At 42.2% G+C, this 15,072-nt stretch overlaps 1 protein-coding gene across 7 annotated transcripts in view; it reads left to right on the top strand.

Annotated features, from left to right (window-relative positions):
* ATP8A2 (ATPase phospholipid transporting 8A2) overlaps window positions 1–15,072 on the top strand; it is a 692,754-nt gene that overhangs the window by 495,498 nt on the left and 182,184 nt on the right. For all 7 annotated transcript variants that reach the window (XM_073340296.1, XM_073340286.1, XM_073340306.1 and 4 more), the window contains one exon: window positions 11,298–11,372. In XM_073340296.1, the coding sequence (XP_073196397.1) occupies window positions 11,298–11,372 (75 nt within the window). The remainder of the gene's footprint in view (window positions 1–11,297; window positions 11,373–15,072) is intronic.

The raw sequence follows: 15,072 nt of genomic DNA, 5'->3' as shown, positions 1-15,072 counted from the left end.
AACGAAAGCATGTCAGAATGATTTGGTGGCTAGGGCCACTTAGACCTCCTTTCTATAGGAGACCCATGTTCAAGTTTCTGCTGTGACTATTTACTTATTTAGGCAGTGATAAAGCTTCCATGGGAAAATGAGAGCAGCCTTTATTAGAATAGCCTATAGCCCAGTGGCTAGGGTACGGTCCTGCCATGTAAGACTCCCAAGTTCAAATCCCTTTTCCACATCAGTGGCGGGGGATTGAAACCAGTTCTCCTGCATTCCAAGTGAGTACCCTACGCACTGGGCTGAAAATTGTAAGGGAGTCCAGTGCCTCCCAGAAAAATCTGTTTTCTGATCGATTTGTTCAACCTGAAACTGATTTCTGGATTCCGTTCCACTTGAACCAAGTTCTTTACATTATTTTCAGAACTGCTGGCAAACTAAAAAATCAATTATTGGCCCCTCTCTAATTGCAGCTACATCTACGCTGGCTGGCAGCCACCAACTGGCACACTTCCAAAAGTGCAGGAAAGGGAAAATTTTGCCCAAGGACACTGGACCAAATCCATCCTTTTACAAAACACATCTTAGGGTCTTTAACAGCCATTCAGAACACAAAGGACCTCGTTTTTTAACGTCTTATCTGGCATGTTACCACACATGCAGTAAACGCTGCAGAATTCCGCTTACCTGGTGGAGAAGGATGAAGGCCTGAATCAGCCCTCCTCTGGATTTGGACATGCAGAGTGTTTTTGTAGAAAAGTGGCTTTTTAAAATATTTGTATTTGTTTTGTCTTCCTCGTCCACTAAATGCTGCCTCTGATCACTAATAGCTCTTCTTGGAGTAGATGTAGCCATGTATTCCACTTCAGAGTGAGTGTGTGTGTGTGTGTGTGTGTGTGCCCAGCACTCCAGAGCTGGAGAATTTTACTGAGCAGTACCCATCGAGGGGCAGTGCTCGTGCTTTGCTGCCACAGCCCCTCCCCTGGCTATATTAGGCAGTGCCAGCCTGAGCCCCCTCAGTTCCTTCTCACAGCTCGTAGCTGGAATCAGAGCTCTGTGTGGTCTTAGACTCACATTCTCTCACTAGTTAAGCATTTTTTATAGACGTATATAGTTAGTAGTACCCTTAGTGCTAGTTAGATGAGTGTTAGTTGTATTTAGTTAAGTATTCCCCCGTGAGGCCCTAACTGGGGGTTAAACATTGTCCATTGGGTTGGGGGGTGATCCTTTCTCACATACACATTACACTGTGCTTACTGGCCCCTCTGGGTCTCATTCTAAACACAGAAAAGTCAATGCTGGTCCCCACTCAGAAAATAGAGTTCACTGGGGCCCTAATAGGCTCTGAATTTTAGAGAATTCCTGCGGGTCAACCATTTCCAGACAATTCGCCACCTTTGTTTCGGTCTGCAGTCTCAACCTTCCCTTACAGTTCGGATGTGTCTTTTCCAATGCTATGGTGGTGAGATTCTTCAAAGGAATCTTCATCTCCGTCTGCTAGGGTGGAAACCAGTTCCCTTGTGGACCTTAACACGGTCTTAGCAGCTCTCATGGGACCTCCATTCAAAACTCTGGCATCCTGCCCCTTTCCTTTCTTATGTAAAAAAACTGCATTCCTCGTCATGCTGCAGCTACACCCAAAATTTGTGTCTAAAGTGGTCTCTGTTTCATTTAAGCTAGGTGGTATATTTGCTTGTGTTTTTACTAAGCTGCATTCATCGCCAGAAGAGCAGCATCTTCACACATTGGATGCCAGAAAATGTCTGGGCTTTTACATGGAGAGGACTAAACCCTGTCAGCTTCACCTCATCTCTTGGTATAGACTGTATGTAGGGACAGGCAGTCTCCTCACAGACGATCTCTAAGTGGATAACTCCCTGCATCCAGACTGCATATGAAATGGCTTCAGCTTCACCTACTCTACAGGTGTGAGCTCATTCTATGAGAGCACAAACAACATCAATCTTGTTGTTAAGTGACATCTCAGTGTTGGATGTTTGCAGGGCTCCCACATGGTCATCAATGCATACATTTACAAACCATGATGCCCTTACTGTGCCATCCAGAGCAAGATGCGAACTTTGGGAAGGTGGTCCTGCAGTCTTTGTTTAAATAGACTCCAAGGGGGTACTGCTTTTGTGAATCACTTAAGTGGAATACACAGCTGCATTTACCCGAAGAAGAAGAAGCGGTTACTTACTGTAACTGTTGTTCTTTGAGATGTAATGCAGACATGTATTCCATGACCCACCCTCTGTCCTCTCTGCATCAGAGTCCAATCTCTGGGAATTTGGTGTGAAGGAACTGAAGGGGATCAGGGCTTCACATAGTTAGAGAAAGGGCTATGGCCATAAGGCGCAAGTGCCACTCCTCTATGGGTAGTGCTAGACAAAATTATCCAGCTCCGGTCCGCTGGGCGCACACACACCTAAGTGGAATGCATGTCTGCATCACATCTCGAAGAACCACAGTCACAATAAGTAACTGTTTCTTAGTTAGAGGAACACAGATGTAGATCTGTATCAGATTTCCCATACTGTTACTTTCTTACTCCACTTAGCGGTGCAACAGCACATGATTCCTAATCTGATATCACCACGGAAAAACATTCTCTAGCAGTACATATCCCAAATATCATTGTTACTTTATCAGTGTTACAGCTACTGGACCAGATGTCTGACATCTGGACATAGAACAAAGAAGCAAAAATTGTGCTATTTTTATCTTGCTCGCTTGGAACTTGATCCTGTGAATTGCTCAGAAACCTCAACTTCCATTAAATCAATGGAAGTTGAAGGTATGCAGCGCCTCACAAGTTGAGCCATTAGGATGCGCAGAATGGTGGAAGATGGGATATTTTGATCCTTGTGGGCTTCGTTGTGGCACCCAAATTCCTGCTGTCTATACTAAACCGGAGGAAGAGCTCTGTGTAGCTTGAAAGCTTGTCTCTCACACCAGCAGAAGTTGGTCCAGTAAAAGCTACTACCTGACATACCTGCCCTTTTAAACTGTCCTTTTGTCAGTACATTACCTCCAGATCTGACCCCTGGTCTCACTAAAGGGTGCTTGTTGCTGGATTCAAAGAAGCGTTTATTATATGCTTCAGAGCTCTTGCAGTGGAATATAAAAACATATTGGACAGTTAGCTGTTTTTTTTTTTCAACAAACTGTGATGAAAGAGAGAAAAAGAAACTAATTTAGAAAGTTAACATAGGTGCCATCTCACCGCTTGGGGCAGCAGTGTGTACAGATTGGGGTGATAGAAGTGCTGCTCTGCTGTGCTTCAGGGTGTAAGATGATTGCCGTATACGATCAGGATTTTGGAAGAATTTCCTCTGTGCTATAATTTTTCACAGTAAGGTCATAGTATTGAAGTTTATTTAATTGTTTTTGGTTTCTCATAAGCTCCTGTTGTATGCCTTTAAGGAGCAATTTCTGGTACCACAGTAACACTAAATCTGCTGGTATTACTGGATAAGATGAGATATTTGGGTTTCTCAGAACAATGAGCTGTTCCACTTTATTCAGGTTCCTGTAGACCCCAGATATACAGCTGTACTAGCTAGCTATCAAATGTGTTTTTGTTTTCTCTGATACATCCAGCATTAGACTTTACCAGCGGCAGGATGCTAGACTTGATGGCCCATTGGTCTGCTCTGGCATGGCAATTCCTACATTCCCCTTCCCACGCAGCAGCTGCTGTTAGATTAATGATAAGGGCCTTGTTTTCAAATAACTCCTTTGGTCTCTACTATAGACATCACTACTCTTGCTGTGACTAGGGATGTGAGAAATCCACATTTTCAAATGATCTCATATTATGTACTTAGCTAAAAACTTATCAGGTACCAAGTACAAACCTGGATGATAAAACACTACACAGTTCATATAAAAACTGTTAAATTTAACTGTTTAATAAATGCTTAATGCTCTATTGTCCTTTATTTCACAAGATAGCATATCTGTGCGAAACATTTCATTGCTTAGGAAATGTCACTAAAAATATTGCTTACCTTTAAAAGGGCCAGCAGCTCATTTAAAACCACACTCAAGCATATCTTTGTCTTTTTTTTATGTGAGATGCTGATCAATTAGACAGCAGAATATGATGTATCATAAAATCACAGTCTGGAGTGATTATACAGTGTGGAGATACAATAGATTTCCATGAACATATAGCAAGCTGTTAACAGAGAAAAGAAAAGGAGTACTTGTGGCACCTTAGAGGTGCCACAAGTACTCCTTTTCTTTTTGCGAATACAGACTAACATGGCTGTTACTCTGAAACCTTAACAGAGAAAGTAATTTTCTACTCTTTTGAGGACCACAGTAGCACTCTGGTAGGCAATAGTTGTTAGCGAAAAAAGTCGAGCAAACTGATTCTCTGTGCGGGAATTATGTGAGCATTTTATATGGTGAACCAGTGTTAATACTGCAGTAGCCGATTAAGAGCATGTCTTTGCAAAACATACCCTAATTACATGACAGTGATGAATATTGGGGTGCCAACATGTCACAACCGGCACTCAAGTGACCTCTGTTTATCCTACGTACTGGAGTCTCCTCTTCTCGGTACCAGGACCTCTGCAGAGTCTTTGTCTGAAACAGGAGTCTTCCCCACTGCCCTACCACACTACCATGCTTTCTAGTGTGGACTTGGACAGCAAATCAAAGGAGCAGGGGTGAAAGTGAGCTGGTACGGGTCAGTCCTGCGTACCAGTAAGAACCCGCACCGGCCCATACACTTTAAAGCGTTGCCGTGGCAGTGCTTTTAATGTCCCTGCCCCTTTTGCCTCCCCTGTCAGCGGCCCTGCTGGTAGGGTCCGTACCGGCAGGGCCACCGACGGAGAGGGGGGAAGGGGCAGCAACGTTAAAGTGCTCTCCGCTGCAAAGGACCGTTCTTAAAGCACTGCTGCGGCAGTGCTTTAACGTCACTGCCCCTTCCCCCTGCCGGCGGCCCTGCTGGTCAGGTCCGTCCCAGCAGGGCCGCCGACAGGGGAGGCAAAAGGGGCCGGGACATGAAAGCACTGCCGCACCAGCGCTTTAAGGATGGTCCTTTGCCGCCACCATGCTGTAATGTTGCTCTCACCCCTCCCCCCCGTCGGCAGAGCCGCGGCAAAGGAGCCTGCAGCGCTTTAACGTTCCTGCCCCTTTTGGCCCCCCCCTCGGCTACTGACGGGCCCGGGGGGGGAGGGAGCAGCTGTGTCCGGAGCCCCGGGCCCTTTAAATCAACACGGGAGCCCTGGGCGGCGCGGGCCAGCCGGACAGGAAGGGCTGGCGGGGGGACGCTGGCCCCTTCCAGCCCCGCCCCTTCCACTCGAGGCCCCACCCCTTCCGGGGGCCGGAGCCTCCCCGTCCCGTACTGGTAAGTGGCCTCAGTTCCTTTCACCCTTGCAAAGGAGGCAGTATTGCAATATTCCTCCTAGGCTCCCTGTGGTGTCCAGTACCAACAGGGCTCCTGAGCATACCCTCAGGTGGGCCCACCAACAACAACTTGGTACGGTCAATCATGGGCACCACCACTGGGCTCTATGGCACCACCGCTCCAGTGGGACCCTTGGGCTGCATATCGTCCCCATGCCTCTCAGGCTTCTAGCCCCACCCAAGAACCTTCTAGACACACACCCCCCTCCCCCGCAGCTGCAGTGTCCAGAGCTTCAGAACCTCCAGAAGAAATCGTGGAGGAATGGGAAGGACAGTGTTGAGGAGGAGGTGACCATGAGGAGCATATCTTCCTCCTCCTTCTCCCCAGATGAGGCCTTTATGTCTTCCCCCACCATCTCTGGCTGATAACTTTTGCCTCTTCCAAGACTTAGCGAAGAGAGTGGTGGGCACTCCTCAGATACCACTACAAGAAGTCAAGGACACCCACCACAAACTCCTTGACATACTCCTTGTCCTCAGAAATTGCTCACCCTATTAATGAGGCTATGCTGGACCCCGCAAAAGCCATATGGCAGACCCCAGCATCAGTAGCACCTACTTGCAAGCATGTGGACAAAAACTGTTATGTCCCAGCAAGTGAGGCAGAATTCCTTTTCTTCCACCCTCCATCCAACTCCATCATGGTGGATGCTGTTAATTCTCATGGCCATCAACACAAGATGAGGACTGGCAGTAGTTGGACCTTTTTGGGAGGAAAGCATACACCTCGGCCGTGCTACAGTTTTGAATCACCAATTACCAAGCCCTAATGGTGAAATACAACTACATAAACTATTAAAAATGGAACAGTTTTATTAAACAGCTGCCTGAGTCACACCATGGCCAATTTAAAGCCATTATTCAGGAGGGACAGGACAACTAGTGGCCAAGCCAGTGCTACAGTCTGCCCTCGGTGCAGCCAACAAAACAGCCAGGTCCATCTCCGCAGTGGTGATTATGTGTTGTGACTACATCTGTCAAGCTTCCCAAAAGAGTGTTGAAGAACTTTCCTTTGAAGGCACTAAGCTCTTTGCAGAGAAGATGGATGCCTCTCTTCACACCCTGAAGGATTCTAGGGTTGCTCTCCACTTACTGGGCATCTACATGGCAGGACAAAAGAGGAAATTTAGTCCGCAGCCCCAGCACAAACCACACACTTCCCAATAACCGACTCAGCACTACTATGAGCCAGTCATTTAAAGTATCGAGAAATTTTGTCTCTGCATTTCGTCCTGAGGTGACATGTACCCAGTCAATATGGGGATAATTGAAATCCCCCACTGTTACTGAGTTCTTTATTTTGATAGCCTCTCTAATCTCTCTTAGCATTTCATTGTCACTATCACTGTCCTGGTCAGGTGGTCGATAATAGATCCCTACTGTTATGTTCTTATTAGAGCATGGAATTACTATCCATAGAGATTCTATGGAACATGTGGATTCATTTAAGATTTTTATTTCATTTGATTCTACATTTTCTTTCACATATAGTGCCCCTCCCCACTCCCGCATGACCTGTTCTGTCCTTCCGATATATTTTGTACCCCGGAATGATAGTCTCCCATTGATTGTCCTCACTCCACCAGGTTTCTGTGATGTCTCTTATATCAATATCCTCCTTTAACATGAGGCACTCTAGTTCACCCATCTTATTATTTAGACTTCTAGCATTTGTGTACACACACTTTAAAAACTTGTCACTGTTTATTTGTCTGCCCTTTTCTGATGTGTCAGATTCTTTATGTGAATGTTTCTCATCTGATCTGGCCCGTACTTTACCCTCTTCCATCCTCTCCTCCTGACTAAAACCTAGTGAATCTCTATCAATAGACTCTCCTGTAAGAGAAGTCTCTGTCCAATCCATGTGCGCCTCTGCAGCAATCAGCTTTCCCCCATCTCTTCATTTAAAAACTGCTCTGCAGCCTTTTTAATGTTAAGTGCCAGCAGTCTGGATCCACTTTGGTTTAGGTGGAGCCCATTCCCTTCATGTACAGGCTTCCCCATCCCAAAAGTTTCCCCAGTTCCTAATAAATCTAAACCCCTCCTCTCTACGCCATTGCCTCATCCACGCATTGAGATTCTGAAGCTCTGCCTGCCTACCTGGCCCTGAACGTGGAGCTGGAGACATTTTTGAGAATGCCACCATAGAGGTCCTGGATTTCAGTCTCTTTCCTAGCAGCTAAATTTGGCCTCCAGGACATCTCTCCTACCCTTCCCTATGTCAGATGTTGCATGCAGCCATATAACTCCCATTGACGTCTATGGGGTTTTGGGGGTGAGTGCACGTCTTCCACGATGATAGGGCCCAAGATCTTTACAGTGTTCAGTGCTCATGTTTAGAAGAGAAGGCATAGAAGCAATACGTTCAAGGGAAAAAATAAATTTCTAGGTGTCTCTGTGTAATTAGAGAGGAATGAAAGACCAAAATGATACATTTTTGTAATTCCAGTATACTAAAATATCAACTATAGTCTTCAAATTAAGACAGCAATAGAAGGAATAAAATCTGTTGAAGATTTTTAAAATGTATTAGCGTTAAAATTTAGGAAACATCTACTATTGGATTGCTTCTATATCCTTATAAGCTATTTATCTGACCAACTCTTTCTGTATAAGTCTTAGTAATTTAAAGAAAAAATCAGATTAAAACTTGGAATAATTGGGAAATTGGCAGGAAAGGTTAGAGATTCCTTTAATTTTAAATTATATCTGCTTAGGGTGGGTTGGGTTAGAAAAAAATTGCTTTTCTACTACTGAAAGAAAAACAATTTTCTTTCTCCTTTTAACAGTTAATAAGCAAAGAAAAATAGCAAAAAAAACATTCCTTGGTAAGTCAAGTTTATTTCAGGAAGCCAGGCCTACTCTCTCAAATCTTATTAAAGAGATTCTTTAGCTATATTATAAAATTGGTGCCATGTATACTTTAATGAAGGGATTATATTAGGGCTATGTGCACTTGAGCAGGAATTTGAGTCTTGCATTGAGAGATACATCTGAAACAAAGAGGATTTTAATCAGGATACATTATTAATGAATTGCATATGAGATACATAAACCTGCTTTATTAGGCAAACTGTAAATGAGCTTATTTGGTAAGAGCATGCAAAATGTGTATGTTAAGAGAGGATATTTTGAGAATTTAACTCATCTCTATATAGTAAAGGCATCTGGCTGTAATTGGTGCCTGTGGCAATTGTTGATACCCTGATTATATTAGCTCTCTGTGCCCTTTAGCAGGATTGGGAAAACATTTCTAGTACTCGTTAAGTTGTCTATTATCAAGACATCATAAATATACACATTTAGAATAGATGATTTGCTCTCCAATTGCCTTAGAGCGCTTAAATAAATTAGTTCCTACTGTTTCAGGCATTAATGTTGAAGTAATAATTATGCATAAGGCAATAAAAATGCAATTAAAATTGCCTTCAAACTTACTGGAGTGGGAACATTTTCTGAAAATGTTACTTGCTCTTTTCTTAAAATACATTCTAAAGCCAGGTGGATGGACTGTGTGGCTCAGGATATTGGTAATGGAATATTGAGCTTTTCCCCTTTAGGTCACCAGCTTGCATCCAGCTCAAATCAGTATTGGCAAAGTTGTTACCATCTGTCAGCTATTCAGTGACCTCTACAATGAGGTGGTGATCTGATTTCGTAGTGTGCAAGTGCCCATGTACAGTTGGCACTGAGTTTTTCAAAAATGAGAGTCATTACATATAAAGAATGCAACCACGCTTTAAGGCCGAAACTATGGACTGTGTCTCTGTATTTAACGTGCTCCATTTTTGGATACTGCGGAAGATAATATATAACATTAGCTAGAGATCTCAGATCTCGCAATATTAGCCATAATAAAGTAAGGTAATAATAGTGTGACAGCCTGGATTTTCAGTCTTAGTTTTCAGTCATGAATTTCCTTGCATTAAAGTCAGACGCCTTATGTTCCCTGGATATATTTTTTTTTATAACTGAATTTTAAATAAAGTGTTCCAACTGTTTTGGCAGTCAGGCAATAGTTAAATTGAAAAGAACGTTTCTTTTCCAGAAAAGCCATTTAATAACATTCGGTCCATTTGTGTCTAGCAAGACTATACTCAAGCACTGCAAACCCCAGGAGCTTGGCAAGCCAGGCAGACTTGGCAAGTTTTCTGAGCGACTCACCAAGTCTGAGTCAAGCATGGGTAGCTGTAGCTTGCACAGATTCAATTGTATTTAGTATTTCTCGTTAACAAGAACATTAAGACAGAGGATTTTTTTCCATAACCTCAAAAAGTAATACATAGTCTGTAAAAACAAATAGTATTTAACAATCTACACATGACAATTTATGGCTTATGTCCGCTTCATAATAAATATATTTGTGTATTATTTTACACTGAGACTCCATGATTTGTGTTCCTTGACATTAAAATATTAAGGAAATAGACCATGGATTCTTTGTTGTGTTGATTGGCGTTTGCTAGTGTGAAACCCTGCAAAGACCAGCATAGCCATTATTTTATAGTGTGTCATAACCATACAACTCCATCTCATGTTTAGAAAGAGGGTAATGCAAGTAAGCTTGTGTAAGCATTGAAAATACAGCATGTTCTCATTTTGCTTCCGATTTACCTGTATGGAGCCTGCTAAAAGGAAAACTGTCAAGTTTGGATTTTAAAGTACCAAAATATTCTTTTAAAATCTGTGGTTTGTTCATTCTTGCCCATCTAAATAGTATTTCCCTTGAAACAAGTGCATTTGATTATCCAACATATGATTATTTCAATAAAAGATACTTTTTAGGGTCGGATGAGGTTTCAGAAGATTTTGATTTTTCCTTTAAAATTTCTAGCGCCTGTAACTGATAATATTTAGTCTGAGAAACTTAATAAAATGCTACAAATGTTATTTGTATAGCAAAGTCGGAGACAAACTTTTCAAGGGGAAGATGTTTGAAAGAGTCAGAAAGAGTCTTGTTACCAAAGCCTTGAAGTTGACTCTGTTCATTGGGGTTCCAGAGAACTGAGCAGAGCACTGGGATGCCTGTGTTGCTGAGTAGACAGATGGACTGTTGTATTCTGAACTCATTGTTTCTGAGATAAGCATCTTCATTCGTAGCTACAGTGAACTGTAGAAAAGAAACCTGGATCCCCATTGCCAAAGATCTGGGAATATGTTTCAGAAAATTAGCAGTATTTGTTTTGTATTTGTATTGGCTAGTGGAAGCCCTGATGGAATGGAGGTGTTGCTTATGGAAATTAGGGAATTTGAATGCTTCTTCATCTCTCTTTTTTTTTTCTCCCTCCTCACCTGCTCTGTGCATTGCACCTGGCATATGTACTTAAACATGTCAAGACACTGGTTGAGCAATGTGAGAAGTAAGGTCAGGGAAGCTGGCTTCTCACCATTTTTAAGCAGAACTTGCAAGGCAACATGGCATTCTGGTTGCAATAGTTTCTAAGACTTTCCAGGAATTACAGTGGTGCTGTTTTTATCCAGATAGTGTCAAATAGGACATTACAGACTTCAGAACATGTTTACCATAACATTTCTAACACTTGCCAAGATGTGATGGAAACCAGGAGAGCTTCTAACTTTGCGTACATGAACAAGTTGTCGGTAGTCTATAAATAGTTTTAGGGATTTTTTTTTTAGTGCAATGATGCCAATACTACAAATTGCTCCATCACCTTAGTGATCTAACTTAAATAAGCAGTTCTGTAGCAATATTTAAAATGCAGGACTTTAAAAGAAACAACTGTGGGACACTGCTGATAATTATTTTTAGAGCACATTAAGCAGCTGTCTTCAGATGGTGGTCCACATTCCACACCCTTCTCTCCCCTTCAATATGTGGAAACATTTAGCGCAATATTGATCTAAAGTTTTTGTGTAACTTTCTTCTGTTTCAGCTTTGGTTTGCATTTGTTAATGGATTTTCTGGGCAGATTTTATTTGAGCGATGGTGCATCGGCCTGTACAATGTGGTAAGTATTCCATATCTCGGCTTGATGATATGCAGAACCTCAGTGACATTCCATTGTTGTTTATGTCTGTGCAGTTTATCTCAGCCAACCATCTGAACACATATCATGAAGTACAAACACATTTTTAGGGCCTTTGTTGATCTGCCCTAGACTGTAGATGCAAAAGATCCTGGATGTTTATTTTTAATCACAGCCAATGTATTTGGAATAGTGCCTTGAAAATATTAGCACTTTTATCTTAATAATATTCTTTCATTAGTTCTCTGTATGTTTATGCAATTCAAATTCTTCAAAGTATTTCAGACTATTTTTTATATTTAAACATTTTTATTTTTCTTCTTTTTTCCTAGTCGACATAAATATATATTTATCTTCAAAAAAAAAGAAAAGGAGGGCTTGTGGCACCTTAGAGACTAACAAATTTATTTGAGCATAAGCTCACTTCATTGGAGTGGAAAATACAGTGGGGAGATTTTATATACAGAGAGAACATGAAATAATGGGTGTTACCACACACACTGTAACAAGAGTGATCAGGTAAGGTGAGCTATTACCATCAGGAGAGCGGGGTGGGGGGGCGGAGGGAACCTTTTGTAGTGATAATCAAGGTGGGCCATTTCCAGCAGTTGACAAGAACGTGTGAGGAACAGTGTCTGTGTGGGGTGGAATAAACGTGGGGAAATAGGTTTACTTGGTGTAATGATACATCCACTCCCAGTCTTTATTCAAGCCTAAGTTAATTGTGTCCAGTTTGCAAATTAATTCCAATTCAGCAGTCTCTCATTGGAGTCTGTTTTTGATGGGTCGTCCTTCAGAATAGGTTGTAGATCCTTGGTGATGCGTTGGAGAGGTTTTAGTTGGAGGCTGAAGGTGATGGCTAGTGGCATTCTGTTATTTTCTTTGTTGGGCCTGTCCTGTAGTAGGTAACTTCTGGGTACTCTTCTGGCTCTGTCAATCTGTTTCTTCACTTCACTTCAGCAGGTGGGTATTGTAGTTGTAAGAATGCTTGATAGAGATCTTGTAGGTGTTTGTCTTTTCCATGGGTCCAGATGATGACGATGTCATCAATGTAGCACAAGTACAGTAGGGGCATTAGGGGACGAGAGCTGAGGAAGTGTTGTTCTAAGTCAGCCATAAAATGTTGGCATACTCTGGGGCCATATGGGTGCCCATAGCAGTGCCACTGATTTGAAGGTATACATTGTCCCCAAATATGAAATAGTTATGGGTGAGGACAAAGTCACAAAGTTTAGCCACCAGGTTTGCCATGACATTATCAGGGATAATGTTCCTGACGGCTTGTAATCCATCTTTGTGTGGAATGTTGGTGTAGAGGGCTTCTGCATCCATAGTGGCTAGGATGGTGTTTTCAAGAAGATCACTGATGGATTGTAGTTTCCTCAGAAAGTCAGTGGTGTCTCGAAGATAGCTGGGAGTGCTGGTAGTGTAGGGCCTGAGGAGGGAATCTACATAGCCAGACAGTCCTGCTGTCAGGGTCCCAATGCCTGAGATGATGGGGTGTCCAGGATTTCCAGGATTCTAGGGATGTGTATGTGAGGATTTGTTCTTGTGCTATCCTGAAGGACGACCCATCACTCTCACAGATCTTGGGAGACAGGCCAGTCCTTGCTTACAGACAACCTGAAGCAAATACTCACCAGCAACCACACAACAAAACCACTAACCCAGGAACCTATCCTTGCAACAAAGCCCGTTGCCAACTGTGTCCACATATCTATTCAGGGGACACCATCATAGGGCCTAATCACATCAGCCACACTATCAGAGGCTTGTTCACCTGCATATCTACCAATGTGATATATGCCATCATGTGCCAGCAATGCCCCTCTGCCATGTACGTTGGCCAAACTGTACAGTCTCTATGTAAAAGAATAAATGGACACAAATCAGATGTCAAGAATTATAACATTCAAAAACCAGTCGGAGAACACTTCAATCTCTTTCGTCACTCGATTACAGACCTAAAAGTGGCAATTCTTCAACAAAAAAACTTCAAAAACAGACTCCAATGAGAGACAGCTGAATTGGAATTAATTTGCAAATTGGATACAATTAACTTAGGCTTGAATAAAGACTGGGAGTGGATGTGTCATTGAACATAGGGAAATAGATTTACACTTGTTGTATTTCCTCCCTCTCCTACTGTTCCTCACACGTTCTTGTCAACTGCTGGAAATGGCCCACCTTGATTATCACTACAAAAGGTTCACCCCGCCCCGCCCCCCTGCTCTCCTGATGGTAATAGCTCACCTTACCTGATCACTCTCGTTACAGTGTGCATGGTAACACCCATTATTTCATGTTCTCTGTGTATATAAAATCTCCCCACTGTATTTTCCACTGTATGCATCCGATGAAGTAAGCTGTAGCTCACGAAAGCTTATGCTCAGATAAATTTTTTAGTCTCTAAGGTGCCACAAGTACTCCTTTTCTTTTTGTGGACTAACACGGCTGCTACTCTGAAACCATATATTTATCTTGTACCATGTTTTTGGACTTTTTGTCCTTCATTTATTATTGTATTATGGTAGCTTCTAAAGCCCCTTATCGTTTTCATCCATGGGAGGCTATTTTTAGGCATTTATCTTCCACAATCAATACTAAAGATTTATTCTGTTCCTTGGTTTTATAGAAACTTGGTCTATCAGTTCACTGACATCTACTAGTGACATTATTAGTTACATCTAGTCTGGTGCCTGTATCCACAAGCCTTGACTAAGGCAATTGGGAAACTGCAGGAACTTTTGCCAACATGTGTGAAATTTCCCCATTGTGTGTTGAGTTATTTTGGGAATCTTTAGGATTTTTTAAAACAAATTTACTCCAAATATGTGAAAACACCAAAAGTCACTAAATAAACTGTTTATATCATTAATGAATAGCTTTAAGCAAAGTTTACTTTTTATTTTACCAGGACTTGTTTTAAAATTTAAAAGTTATAATCCACACAACTCAGTGTCAAATAAGAAAAGATTTTAGGCCAGAGATTTTACATTCTCTCAGTTCTTTGCATCACCCCCACCAGAGATCTAGAAGTTTTCCTAAAGGACCCCACATATTTCCAACTATAAATCTTTTAACATGGTTTCTTTCCAGATGAATCTAGCTACCTTGCATTAAAGCACTTTAACTGGCTACTGCTGCTGAAAGCAATGAAGAAGTAGTAAACCATGTTGTCTTTAATTACTGTTATTAGGTCTCAGAATTAACATTTTGATTAGTTCTCTTCAGATGAATGGCAGTTCAGTCTAATCCTAAAGCTATTGTTTCATTATGTCTATATAGTCCAGAGTCACTAAAGACCGAATCCTGCAGAGTTCTGGAGGCACTCAATAACTCAAAGGGATTAGGCGTTAGGATATCACTGTGTGGCCCTATTCTGCTACTTTCACCAACACTGAATAATCCTTTACTTCTTCATAAGTAGTCAGGGGTGCTGCTGGAACAATTTGTATAATGGGGGTGCTGAGAGCCATGACACCAAACTGTAAACCCTGGATATAATGGAAATCACTTCAAGCCAGGAGGTGCAGCAACACCCGAAGCGCCCCTAGTTCCAGCACCTATATAAGTAGACCCATCACAATGTTACTTAGTGTGGGTACGGTTGGAAGAACCAGAATTCTGGCCTTGCATAGATTCGCCTTGGAAGGTTACCTTCATAACCAGATGGGCTAAA

This window comes from Lepidochelys kempii, chromosome 1 (assembly GCF_965140265.1).
Source record: "Lepidochelys kempii isolate rLepKem1 chromosome 1, rLepKem1.hap2, whole genome shotgun sequence".
Classification (NCBI taxonomy): Eukaryota; Metazoa; Chordata; order Testudines; family Cheloniidae; genus Lepidochelys; species Lepidochelys kempii.
The sequence above is the reverse complement of the archived record's forward strand: the minus strand, read 5'-3'. Positions and strand labels throughout refer to the sequence as shown.